Raw genomic sequence first — 14,451 nt, 5'->3', positions numbered from 1 at the left:
TTATAGTCTCAATAAGTGTAGCCCAGGTAGTAACTACTTTTTAGTTGAAATAACTGAATTTGGGGCTGTTCGATCAAGTAAAGGAAACTGAATGGAATTCATAACTGTCTCAATCTTATTTTTTCCGTTTTTCTTTTTATTGTCTGAATATTCAGGAGCTAAGACCATTCCAATGCCCCCTTTCGCCATGCATAAACTAAACCAATAATTAAGATAAGCACGAAAATGAAAGCTTCTATAAATACAGATACACCCAATACGTCGAAACTCATTGCCCATGGATAAAGAAAAACCGTTTCAACATCAAAAACAACAAAAACTAGAGCAAACATATAATAACGGATTCGAAATTGTAACCAAGCATCGCCCATTGGTTCTATACCCGACTCATAAGTAGAAAGTTTCTCCGGCCCTTTGCTAATCGGGGCTAACACTCCGGAAATGAAAAATGCCAAAATAGGAACAAGGATGGATATTATTAGAAATGCCCAAAAAAAATCATATTCGTAAAGCAGAAATATAAACGCACTCCTATGAACGTGGAAAATATACCGGATTCAATTGGTCGATTCGAATTGGAATTGTCAACCCCAACGATACTATTGTTCCGTACCATTATGGAAGAAGATCTGGGCAAGATATGCACCTCTTCAGGAATGAAAAAAAACTGATCTACTTTCATTTGGTATTTGGGCCTAAATTCCTTGACTCCTCGATACTCAATCAAATCCCCCTTTATGTTATGGATTTCATTAGTTCAAAAAATGATTCGCAGAGAAGAGAGATATTTTGTTTACGGATTTTTGAGTAGAATACGATTGTGAAGTGTATAAGAAAAAGGGCAGACCTACCTTTGGTCTTCGTCGGAAAATTACGTTGTATATAGAGGTCAAAATTTAGTTTAATAAATATAAATACATGAATTGATACCTCTTGAAACAAGTTGAAGGTTTAGTCTATTAGTTAGAAGGTTGCAAAAACTCTATGAGGTCATGTGTTCAAGCCCTACAAAATCTCATTATATTTTTTTTCACTGCATTGAGGACCCCTTTTTATCTTTTTTACATATATAAATTCCCCTCTCCTCTTTCTCAATTTAGGGCTATTTTTGCATCTCATTCCTTTCGATTGTAATTAAGGTTATTTCAAATTCTTGCTTAAAGAACTTTTTTTTTTCAATTGCGAGAGGTGAATATATATTTGACTCATTTATTTTTAGCATACGGACAAGTTTAACAAGTCAATTTACTCCTTAAAATTGATATCATTTCATGTTGTTACCTTACTAAAATTAAAATAATTAAGCGTTACTAATATTTTTTTAAAAAAATTAATCATGTTTCCATTGTAAGAGCCGAATCACTAGGGTTTAAAAGGTAGCAAAGCCCAAGCCCAACATTAAAGCCCAACGAAAGGAGCTTTTTAATGGTTCTGCGTTCCTTTAGTGTTTTCTCTCCAGCCGCAGTGAAACCCTAAAAGCAGAGGAAGCTAAGGGAGAGTAACAGAGCACAACAATGGCGGCAATCACACAGCAACCAAGGACATTGACGACGAAAGAGGCTGACATACAGTTGATGTTGGCAGCTGAAGTCCACCTCGGTACTAAGAACTGTGACTTCCAAATGGAACGTTACGTCTTCAAGCGTCGCAACGACGGTATACTCTATAGTTCACTATACTAAACTGCAAATATCCTCATTTTCATTCTGTTCTAGATCCATAATGATAATTTAGTAGGTATTTACATGATTTTCCCCTAGTATTTACGTGCTGGTATCGGAATGTATGGTTATAAATATGTACTTCGTAAAAGCTACTATATTCGTTAGAATAGGATATTGATACTTACTAGTGATTTGAAGGGGATAAAATTGAATCCATTTACCTAGTGAAAATATTTTCTTGTTTGGTCATAGGCTGCATGTTTAATTTAGTTATTATGTTTGAAAAATAATAATCTGACTCTATAGTGCTAGTACATTCAGGTAATTAATGTGCGATCCATATAGATCATGTGTTTTACTATGCTATGGTTTTTTTTATCTGTGGACGAATAGCAGATTCAAGATCAGTTGACAATGAATTACTGTTTATTATGCCTGTTTTTTGTCTCTGATATTTATACTATCTGTTTGTTGATTTATTAGTAAGGTAAAATGATATGTTAGTTGTGATGAATTCTGATTCTAATTAATTTTTATTCTGGCTGGGCTATATATATGACATCATAATCATGGTATTAGAAGAGTAATGTATCTCTTAGTTTAGTAAGAACTAACAACTATCCTTGTATCTTGATCGATCCTTTATTCCCAGGTATCTACATTATTAACGCTGGAAAGACATGGGATAAGCTGCATATGGCAGCTAGAGTTATTGTTTCTATTGAGAATCCTCAGGACATCATTGTGCAATCTGCCAGGCCCTATGGACAGAGAGCCGTCTTGAAGTTCGCACAGTATACTGGTGCACATGCCATTGCTGGCCGTCACACCCCTGGTACCTTTACCAATCAGCTTCAGACTTCATACAGCGAGCCACGACTTCTCATTCTCACTGACCCTAGAACTGATCACCAGGTTGATACTGCTGTAATATCACTCATTTCTTTTTTAGCTGGTTGACATTTTATAACTAGTTTGAGTCATTTGCAGCCTATCAAGGAAGCTGCACTTGGAAACATCCCCACTATTGCCTTCTGTGACACTGATTCACCAATGCGTTATGTTGACATTGGTATCCCTGCCAATAACAAAGGGAAGCACAGTATTGGTGTTCTCTTTTGGATCTTAGCAAGGATGGTACTGCAGATGCGCGGTACTATTAGCGCAGGACCCAAGTGGGATGTCATGGTAAAATCTATCTGGAAGGATATCTATTGGCTCATAATTTTTTCCTTAGTTGCTGTACTAGTTTAATTGTTCTTAAGTTTGAATAATGATTTCAAGTTTCATTTTCATTTGGTGTTCCCAGAATTTAATCATGTGTTGTATGTATCTTGTAGCAGTTGAACATCTATCAATTCTCACATTTAATTTCTTTCTCTGTTAGGTGGATCTCTTCTTTTACAGAGAGCCTGAAGAGGCAAAAGATCAACAAGAAGAGGAAGTACCTGCTATTGCTGATTATGCAGAATATGGTGGTGCTGCTCTTGGTGGTGACTGGACTAGCAGCCAAATCCCTGATGCTCAATGGGCTGCAGATGGTGCAACATCTGTTTCTGTAGCTACCGGTGGCTGGTCTGGAGAAGCAGGTTAGTGACATATTTTCTGGACCTAGTTATTAAAGTCCGTGGATGCAGAACCTCTCAATTCCGTGATGCTGTATTCTTTCATCTCATCTTTGGTGTTCTACTTTGTGAATGCATTTTTTTGAAGAAAAAAAAGAATATGATATCTGTTGTGGTTGAGTAACTTTGCTGACGTCTGCTGATTTGATGTATTTTTTCTCTTCTATATATAATGCCATATTTTGTCTCCATATATTTCAGTGGCTGATGGAGGTTGGGATGCCGCAGCTGCTCCTCCTGCACCAGTTGGTGTACCAGAAGTGACCCCTACCCCAGCTCCTGCTACTGGCTTGGAATGAACTTGACTCCTTTAGAAAGTTCTTTTTGGTTAAAATTAGATATGTGAGTTCTTATAACAGACGGTTTTGTTTACGATGCAATTTTATAAAATTTTTGGACCTGTTGATGTACGAAATTATTTCAAATCATTTATAGCATGTCTTTTTAGTGCAACCTTTTTTTTGAGGACTCAAGGTTTGGAAATTTGTCGGAAATGGTAAGAGTAGCTATTAAAACAAGTCTTGCTTACTGTTTCTGCTTTTTAAAAGGTTGTTTGAATTGGTTTATTTTAAGTATTTTAATCTTTTTAGAGTTTTTGTGTAAATTAAAAGAAGTGTTTATTAGTATATTTGGTATAAAGTTAAAATGATTAAAATTTATCATAAATCATAAGTTAAAATTTCTGCAACCTTTTTTATAAGTTCAGTAGTCTGATTGTTGTAGACCAGTGCGATGATGGATTGGTTACCTGAGTTCTTTTAGTTAATGAGTCGTATATTGCAGTTAATAAGTTTCTTTTCTCTTCTTTGCAATGTAATTCCCTTAATCTAATATTACCATAGTGTTTGCTTAATGCTTTTTGTAGTGTTATTTTGTTGCCAAAATGTTTAAAGATACACTAGCATATCGTTGAAATCGTTCCAGCCTTTTGTTAGATACTCCCTCTGTTACATCCCCTTAAAGAAGTTTTTATAAGGGATGTGTTTTACTAAACTTGTCTTAGTATTGATGTTTTGGAATTCTAAATTTGACTATTTCGTTTTTTTTACACTACAAACGTAAGTCGTATGTGATAACTTAGTAAGTAAAATTACACTACAAATGTAGGTTCTACCTCCATTATTTCTTGGAGGTAGAGATGTTTTTGAAGTATGTGATAACTTAATGAAAACGTTAAGTCAATTCAGACCAAAACTTGACGTTATGAAAACTTAACATGGAAGTGCTCCTTTTAATCGTGAGAATGTCCTATTAAAGACACATGCAATTATACAATTTTGATTGGGAGGAGATGAGAGGTTCTCAAGATCTCTAAGGTATAAAAATGAACACAATAAACCTGCATTCCAATTGGTACGTGTTACTTTGAAGACCTTTTTTGTATAGACCATTCTATTTGCCTACTGCAAGTGCAAACATGGGTTGCCTTGCCCCATTGGCATTTAACAGACCATTTTTCGTTTGATAAATCTGATTTGGTACAATTGTATATATTCATCGTTTCTGCAAGACTATGAAGTTTAAATCATTATCAACTATGTGGCTGTACTTGAAATGGGTTCCTAATGGCTATGATCTTTACTTTTACAAGTGAGAAGAGAACCTCGACCAAGGGGATCAGGCCACAAGACCGAGTATGGATCCAATTCTCGTCAGCTACTTGAATAAGTTATAGTCTAAACTGAACAGCCTTTGAACACACTGACCTGTGAACTGCACTGCAGATTTACGAATATTCCTTGTGGCTTCTCATCCTTGTCACCAAGTGTATCCCTTTCTCTTCTATGTGACGCTTCTTCTCTTCAAGCTTTTCCCCCATTTTTTTCCGCAAACCAAGCATCTTAGCCCTTGCACCTGTTCTTTTTGGCTTCATCTCATCTTCTGTAGAACTATTTTGTTCCTCTAGCATACTCAGTGAATGAGAAGGTGAAGGTGAGTAGCTTTGCATGATTTCCTCTGTGCTCATGCGGTGACTCTCTAGCTGTTCATTGTGGCTCAACAAAGGGGCATGCAAGTCCGCTCCAGAAGACTGGCCCATATGAACTGATAAATATACCTGTGGGTCCGATGACTTGCGTTGTAGTGTCTCTCCGTGATGTTTTTTAGACTTAAGGTGTGTTCTTTCTGGACTAGTAGTGAGGCTTCTGAAACTAGGCTGAACCTTAGGAGCTGAGTACAAAGAGTGTGGATCCAGGGACTTGCTCTTTTGAGTAGCCCATCCACCAACTCTGTTCAGTTTTTCTTGTTCATTTTCTGCATTACTGCTGGTACTTCTCCTATCTGCTTCTTGTTTCTTAGCATTACCTGCAGATTTGTTATGAATCCATATATATGGAGCATCTTTTAGGGGAACCCAGTCATCCTTTTCCGCTATCATCCAAGGTATGCATACATTCTCACAGTTTGGAAGCACAACAGATTCACGAATAGCAGCCTGCATCAGTTTGCAACAGCATCAGCTCAACACCCAAGAAAATTTAAGCAAACAATGTTGCCGGTAGGTGCAGAGAAGAGAACATATATGGAAAAATTGCCAACACGTCCCCTGGTGTAAAATCTTAAAATCGATAAGTTGGTTTTTCTTTTGTAGTCCGCACGATTTGCAAAAAATTCAGGTCATTGAGTAAGGTAGTGCTACAGAAAGACAAGAAAAAGTTCTAAAAGTAATAAACTGGCTAGACGAGCTTTAGTGTATTCTACTTGCACACCATCTGTTGGTGCCATATAGAGTACCATCATCCTCTCTCCCCACGAAAGAAGTAACCAAATCACTCTCTGAGTACCTTTATAAATTTCACTAAATAGATACTGTGATGATCTATCTGAGACCAATTTAACGTATCATCCATCTACACAAAATCAACTCATGGATCTTATGAGGTGGATACTTTGATTGGGCCAACTAAAGTCAAGCAGCTTTTATGATGCTTTAAGTTGAAGAAAATCAGGAACGAGAAGAATAGCAGATGGCAATAGCACCTCATGCCCTTACATGGGATCTTTGGTCAGTTGTCAAGAGTACGGAATAGTTGTCTCCTAAGTTTCAGGCCATTTTAGCGTACATTCTACCTTTGTCATTCACAGAACCTAAAAGCTTGTGTAGCTGACTGGCAACCTCAATTTATTTGATGAATATCATTCAAACAATAGAGCAGATTACTTTTAAAACTGACCTTAATTCGACTGGTTATGAACAGCAAAAGGTGTCCACTTGAGATCTTACGATCTCCAACAGAAGAGTTCAAATGGATATCAATATCTGGCATCGCTGTGAATCCAAACCATATTTGATCTGAAGGTGGTGGCTTTACGTATAACCTCAGTGTTCCTCGTAGAGATGCAACCCTAATCCCCAACGAGAGTGGAACCTGAATGTTGAAATACAATGGTTAGAAATCGATGAGCTGCTTCCACTAGCTACAAGATGGACACATAAAATTTTCCATTCATTACTGCAAAGCCAACATAAACAGGAAAAAAGGAGCATAAGTTTCTGAATATCTTAGTAATACAGGCAATAGGAAAATATCAGTGAAGCACAAGTTTCATGATTGTATAATGAGTCAATCCCATTCTCACAACAATTTATTTCCCAACTCTACCACCTTGCATCCTCATTTTAACTATCGTTTTCTATTTTCATCAATTATCAAAGAGAAAATACCAAAGGTCAACTTATGAAATGAGTTTTAGTTACTTCCTTTTTTCTGTAGCATAACAAGGAGACAATTATTATAGATAATTATGATCGAAAGCTAGTGTTGTACCCTAGCCATGAATTTTGCAATAGGTTCAAAAGTATTGTAACACGTTTGTTGCAGCAATTGACATCCACCAGCAAGTTAAGCGTTTAAACACAGCAAGCCAGGAAGTTTATTTCAGGGAAACCCAAGGTTAAATTGCTAGAGATAAGCAGAACATTATAACCAACCTGTGAAACCTGCTTGGCCACAGAATGTAAGATTGATTTCCACTTAGATCCAGGAAGTGAGCTACTAGAGCAATTAGAGCTTCTGCTCGCGGTTGAAAAGTTACCTGATTAATGCACTTTAGATTACTAACTGATAACGATTTATTTATTTTTCCACAATGAATAACCAAAAAAGGTTTTGTTACATACGTGCAAGTATATCACCATCACTTCTTTGGTCCATCTTATCTGTGTTCTCATCAGAATGCTTAAATTGTTCACTGAAGCGTTCAAAACCTTCTAACAGATCTGATTTGACGTTATCAACAACACTTAAATCTAAACTTGCTTCGTCCCCCTCATGTAAATCAAGGTCTTGAACTTCAAGCCTCGTTTCAAGGTCTAATATTGCACCACCAGAGTACTGAACATCAATTTCGAAAGCCCAGAGCTCGTTCATATCTGAGGGAAGAACCCTCATTGCATGTATATAGGGAGGGAGGTCACCAACATTAACAGCTGCACAAGTTACTTCACCTATGTAACTGGGGCTACGAATATTGGAGAGGGTTCTCTACAAATAAGGAGAACACTGAGTTATAGCCTTATTACAAAAACATATTTCTCTTCAAGTGATCATGAATTGTCATAGTAAAATATATGCACAGAAAGCTTCAAAGTGAAATGCATTAAACAAACTTCTCGTCTTAAACTGATAAATTCTCTTAGTGTCGTAGCAGGGGAAGAAAAGTAGTTCAATCCTTCAAGACGTTACTTAAGTAGAAAGGTGGCAAGTAATGAGCCAAGTTCATTTTCTTACACAAAAGCTTTCTACTGATCTATCACTAGCCATTTATCCAAGCCATGGAAAAAATTCTTAAAAAATGTTGCACATACTTAGAAGTATCAAGTTGTATGGCATTTTATAGGAATGAGTTTCAGATTAGAGACAACAAATTTTTTGGTTGTTTAAAATCCAAAAGTTATTCGAGTCTCTGCTGAGATTATAGAGGCTCTGATACCAAGAAAAGTGAGAAGAAGAAAACTATATATTGACGACTTCATTAATGACATTACACAATAAGTGCCCCTTGTGTAGGAGTCTTTACTTAAAATAATAAGATATGTACTTATTCTCTACTTGATAAGGTCAACAATTATTCTTTACTAAATGTAAGGTAAATAGTTGTTCTCCTACGATTAAGTAGAGTAAATTCATGTATATCATATATAATATTCTACCATATTCAGTTTATCAAATCAAATGATCCAAGACAAATTGTGCATTGAACATTTTATCATACAACCGTATGAACTATATTTTTATTTTCAACATTTATTCATTTCCCAATTAACTTGGGTTTCAGGCATAGAAGTTGTTGTTCAATTTTTATTTTATTGAGTTTGCTTGTTTTGAGAACATAGTATAAATATCAAAGGAAACCTACTGACACTCAAAATCTTGCTATAAAACTGCTATCAAAATGATGGAAGGGAAGGTTGCATGCCATGCCGCCACCAAAACGGTCGCTGCAAGAGGAGCGATGCTGGTCGGCTAAAAGAGAGAAACAACACTGATCACCAGAGAAGGGAGCGGTGTTGAGAGGAGTGGTGCTCCACGGCAAAAGGAGGAGTGGCACATTGGGAGTATAGGACACCGGCCACAAAAGAGGGGGAAAAGAAGATCAGGGTCAGGAAAAGAAAGATAAAAAGAACATTGGCAAGCACGTAAATATAACTGAGTCTCTACCAAGATTGTAAAAGTTTCGATACCATGTAAAGAATAGAAGAGAGAAGAAGAAGAGATGAACTGAGGATTTTATTATTGACATTACATATTAGGGTCGTCTTCTTTTATTTTTCGGAGAAAGGTAACAGTATATACATCATTAACAAGATAGTGTTGGCAGCTATATTTACAATTACAGAAGACCTTGTTCATCTTACAAGGAATCTAGGAATTCTACAAAGGTTTCTGCATCATCTACATAATTTTCTTTACACAAAAATGAGAAGACAAAAAAATAAAAATTCATTTTAGTCTTCTCTATATATACTGGAGATTTTATTTTTGCCATTACACATTAGGGTCTTGTTATACAGGAAGCTTCATCTAGTACAATTATAATATAAGTCATTATTATCCTACAATTAAGTAGAGATTGTCCAAGTATATCATATAACATCCTTTTTCTTATTAGGGCAGGAACACTATAACTCCTGTAATATGTACTACACAAAAAAATATATTCTACAATATTCAATCATTCAAATACAATGAATCATTGTATCTACAGAAATTCTAACATAATGCGACATTATTTTTTCTGCATTTCATGTCATGAAAAACTAATTAATGAGTTTTGGCATGAACTGGACCCAAATAGACGGAACAGATACAGAGAAAACATACAACCAACTACAAAGGTGTAATAGTATTACAGTTGTTAACGTCCTAGAAAAGCAATACAAGTAACTTGATAACCAATATCTAGCCTAATAAACTAAAAAAGGATTAAACTATGATGACAATTGAAATTACTTTACATCTCATAATGAAGTAAAAGGAGACACGAACCTGAATCCGTTCTTGCAAAGAACTTTTCATCTGCTCATTTCTTTTAGCATCAAAGAACAACCGTGATATTAACAAATTCCAACAAAGGGATCCTTCATCACCAATAACCCTGTCATCAGAATCTGCATCAGAAATGACAGACCCAGTAGATGAAGGCACTATAACATCCTCATTGGAAAAATCAAGAGGCTTTCTTGTTGGAGCAACCTTCATGACACTACTAGCCAAGTCAAGGTCTTGGAATGAAGGGCCTTTCTCAATCAACTTTCGTTCTTCATGGCCTAATTTTGAACTGCTACTTGCCTTATTTTCTGGAGCATTCTTGGAAGCTTTCTTGGTTAACTTTTTTAGAAATTGACGAACTTTTGACGAGGAACCATCTGGCTTACTTGATTTATCAACTACTTCAGCACCAAAACTTGAAGATGGTTTCATAAATGAAGGATATGCTGCGTTTAGTGACATCAGGTAATTCTGGAACTCTACATTTAACTTTGCCAACCACTTTATTTTTTCTTCATCCTCACAGGAAGCAAGACGAAGGGCTTTGCACCATGCTTCCTTCTCCCAAGATGTTTCAAGGTAAATGTAAAATATTCTACTTCCTTTATATACAGCAGATGCTCCACTTTCAACTTTAATTGGGTATCTTTTTGCCCTGTAACAAAATTGAAGTGCTAAGCTACACTTGGTGTTATCATTTCCTATATAAAAATTAAAGAAACATTTATGTGCCAGAAACTTTTTGACAAAATATATAAGATAACTTTCAAAGTAAAAAGTTCCCTTATACTACCTTCTTTAATGAAGTTAAAACCTGTTTGAATTGATTACATCTTGGAATGGTAAGACTGAGCAGCTTGCATTCCAACTTTTCATTCATAGCTACTTGGGCATAATTTTATTATTCATGAAAACATCTGCTTATTGATTTCTCTTATTTTGGACAACTTGATACTTATTAGAAATGGCAGCTCACATTTTGGTCTTATGTTACTTTCCATTGTTTGTCTTGGAATATAATAGCACAAAAGAAAATTACTTGCCATTCAAAAGGAAGTCACCCAAAAGTAAGTGTTTAACCTTTTATTTAGTTATACATTCTCAATAAAAATTTTTGATAGGTAACATACACACTTATTGCCTAACTAAATTAATGCCACGCAATGGGGTGCTTCTAGTGTTGGAGGATTTTAAGTCCCAAATTGAGTGTCCTAACTTTTATGGTTATTCACAGGTTCTATTCTGTAAAGAGAAATTTGACTATATACAGCACCCTCTTTTTTTCTGGTGCTTGTAATACTCTGAAAGATATTTAACTACTTTAGAGTAAAGAAAAAGGGGAAGAAACCACAAGCTAAAATACTAGTATGAAATTTATCATATTCAATCAATTATTTGAAGTAACAAATAGACTTACTCATGTTGCCTCTTATAACCTTGAATAGTGAAGATAGTACACATTGTACAAGGTCAAACCAGGATATGAAGGAGTTGTTCACTTTTACAGCAAAACAGAAAAAGTAAATCAAATACAGATGGAAATAAGGAAAGGCGCAGGGAATGGAGTATTAAGAACAGGAACATCGGACCTATGCCCTTGGGCTGTTGAACAGAATTCTTTCAATTATCCCATCTCCCACTAGAAAAGAAAGTAGTATTCAAACTCCCTGGGGTGTCTGTGGAGTAAAAAGACTGAGTTCTAGCTATGTCTCTTGACTGTCTGGAGTGGAGACAATCTAGCAGAGCACTATGCCCATTATATATCTTTTAGCTTCAAGCTGAGATTTGTAAATAGAACAAACATCAATTTTTGGGTAAGCAAAAAATAAGAAGGCATGTGATAGGCATTTTACCAGTCTATATTAGGATAAGTTTAAAGTCAATATGTCCACATGGCCAACCAACTATATAAAACAAAGCTAAATGCATGGTGCGCAATACAATCTGACATGCATCTTCATTCTAAGCAAAACTTGTCAGCAGAAAGCATTTGCAAGGAGAAATTCTATTACATAAAGAAGATATATCTCTAGGTAGCATGAATTTACCAATCAATTTTTTATTTCTAGAATATAAAGGTAACTAGGTATCTGTCTTCTGGTGCATATTCTTTTATTGGGATTTGCCTTCATGTAGCTTCTAAAAGCTCAGAGAATCATATTCTATGCTTCACACACTGCGGATCAGGAAGAAATACTTTTTGCTAAAATCAAATCAGCTTCTCACAACCAGATGAATTCAAGCTAAGAAGAGGTATAAAGCAGTCAAGTTCTCTTTGTACCCACTCGAGTTTTCCTGCTGCAGTGCCCGGAGACACAAAATTAGGATTTGCTTATAACTAGAACAGAGCCAAGAAGGTTCTTTTTAGATCTTATGCCTCCACAACACAAATAATCTACCATGTCCATAAAATTGCTAGAACAGGATGGATTATTCTTCGATATTTCCAACTTTTATGTTTGACATGAGTAGCTCAAGTACCATATTTAACCAGTGAAAGATGCAGGAAGAGTTTTAACTCAGACGCACTTCAAAAAGTAAAGTCAAATAAGGTACTAACTTACCATTTTCTTGTGGACAAGCTTGAAGCAGAAACAGCTGCAACCATGCAACCTTTGAGTGGAATTTCAGTATGGGAACCATCCGATTCTATTAGGATGAGAGAGTTTTTTTTTATTTTTCCAAATTTCTGAGAAGGTATTACCTCTAAGATCTCTTTCTGGGCTTTGTGCTGCTTTGTAGCTTTGTCCGTGTTTAAAGCTTTCAGGATTCTTTCAGATTCTAGAACCCATACTATTCCCTGGGAACAAACACACATACTATACTATAAGTTATACTGATCAAGTCCACTGAGGAAAAAAGGCGCGGTGCTTGAATAGAAAAGAAAATTTCAGTTAAGTTATACAATACTAATGAAAATAGCACCACAGATGTTTCAAAATTTTTTTTAGTACAATAACATAAATTCCATTCCCAGATAATTGCAGATCAAAAAATTATCTTCTCACACACCATGTAACACATTCATTTAATGGTGATACAGAGATGATTCATTCACTGTTTTCTAGTAGCACAAGAGACAGAGAGGTGGTTAGTCGATGATTAGAGCACTGCTCTCTAGCTGGAATCTGTTAAAGTGTCAGAAGGTGATAACATGAAATGGGAACTTTTTCTGGTCCATTTACTCTTATAATAACATTTACATTGTCTTCAAGAACCACTTTTCCTCTCTCTGTTTCTTTATATATATACATAAGGGAAAGATGACAGACTGCTGCTAATAATCATTGAAGTGCATAAACATCACATTCATTTGTAAAAATCTTCTCACCAAGAAATACCAAAACACTGCAACCTTGGGCATTCTTAGAGCCTCCTGCTGTGCATGGAGTGGTCTATACTAGATTATACTTGGAATACTCTGAGGTATTAGACTATTAGTTCTACAACATTGGGATGGTTTCCACCATAATGTCTAAAAATGAAACTTTTCAAAATAATTTGTGTGCAAAAAGTGCAGTGTGAGTTTTGAAAGTTAGGAAGTCATCTTTGCTAGAGAGCATTTTATCCCCGATGTGGGAAGCTTCTTACACTTGTCAAAAATGTTGAATAGTCCCAAAGGTTACAAACAAAGTGACTTGTGTCAAGTCTTCAGACTTGCAGCAAGACACATGTCACGTCCTTATTGAGTGAGTCTTTTCTCGTACGCCTATACTACCTGATTATGACTTCTTCATTTTAAAATCAGAAAAAGAGTTATCCCAACCATCAGTCCATCATACCTACCTCTTTCCGACTAGCTGGTTTATTATTGAAATTTTGTTGTTCGTGCATCCTCCCGTGGAGTTAGGCTTGTTTAATCTTAGATAGTTTCTTAGGACAGTGCCTAGCATGACTCAAGCCACTTTGTATATTTGCTCATAAATAGTACTCCCTTCGTCCTAATTAATGTGGCACCGTCTGACTTGACACAAAGAAACTGACTGACTTCTCAGGTTAGTCCGGGTCAGCCTAATTCTGCAATACTCTTTCTGATGAAATCCTTTAGACGATTAACTACTCAATTCACAACCTCAATGCGCAATTCAGACAATAATACGAACACAATGTGTGCAAAAAAAAAGGCACCAATAAATTTGTGTAGGCGAAAAATCACACATAATACATTAAACATTAGGGCAAACAATAAGCAAGAAATTGGGTACCTGCCTGCTTGTTGTAGAAAGATGGATCAATATCCCCAGCAAAACACAAAGACCCTTCAGGTGGTTTCCCTTTATCAACCCTTCTCCTAAGCCACCATATAAAAATAACAATTCCTAAAGCTTCCACTGCAAGAACAAATATCCCACCAAGAACAAACACTGTTAACATGATCATCATCATCCTCTCTTTGCTCCCCCGAGAAGAAGAAGAAGAAAATTTATGAGAAATCTCGAATTCTATAGGGGGAGAAAAAAGGTTATTGGATACCAGGATTACTGTCATGCAGGGCAACAGAGAAATGGGCGCTAAAAGTTTGCTGTAATTAGAAGCAACCATTAAAACATATTTTGGGAGAAAGTTACGCATTATTTTTATTCTTACGTTGAAATTTGAGATACAAAATTAAAACTATAACTATATGATAGATCCGTCAACCTTGGACTTGCACGAGAAACGGAGTTGAGG

General features: G+C 35.9%; 2 protein-coding genes across 2 annotated transcripts; one reads left to right on the top strand and one right to left on the bottom strand.

Moving 5' to 3' along the window:
• The first annotated feature begins 1,485 nt into the window (after nt 1-1,485).
• Nucleotides 1,486-3,704, top strand: LOC102601057 (40S ribosomal protein SA-like). The gene is given in 5 exon segments (NM_001288110.1): nt 1,486-1,656; nt 2,317-2,579; nt 2,655-2,852; nt 3,052-3,253; nt 3,491-3,704. Coding segments are annotated over 5 exon segments (903 nt in total). The 5' UTR covers nt 1,486-1,514; the 3' UTR covers nt 3,589-3,704.
• Nucleotides 3,705-4,724: 1,020 nt separating this feature from the next.
• Nucleotides 4,725-14,451, bottom strand: LOC102588484 (uncharacterized). Its single transcript, XM_015310519.1, has 7 exons — nt 13,990-14,451; nt 12,345-12,580; nt 9,778-10,435; nt 7,410-7,773; nt 7,221-7,324; nt 6,463-6,657; nt 4,725-5,723 (listed from the first exon to the last, which is right to left on the bottom strand). Exons 1-7 carry the CDS (start codon nt 14,350-14,352, stop codon nt 5,016-5,018), a joined length of 2,628 nt encoding a protein of 875 aa, XP_015166005.1. The 5' UTR covers nt 14,353-14,451; the 3' UTR covers nt 4,725-5,015.

This window comes from Solanum tuberosum, unplaced genomic scaffold (assembly GCF_000226075.1).
Source record: "Solanum tuberosum cultivar DM 1-3 516 R44 unplaced genomic scaffold, SolTub_3.0 scf00127, whole genome shotgun sequence".
NCBI lineage: Eukaryota > Viridiplantae > Streptophyta > Magnoliopsida > Solanales > Solanaceae > Solanum > Solanum tuberosum.
The sequence above is the reverse complement of the archived record's forward strand: the minus strand, read 5'-3'. Positions and strand labels throughout refer to the sequence as shown.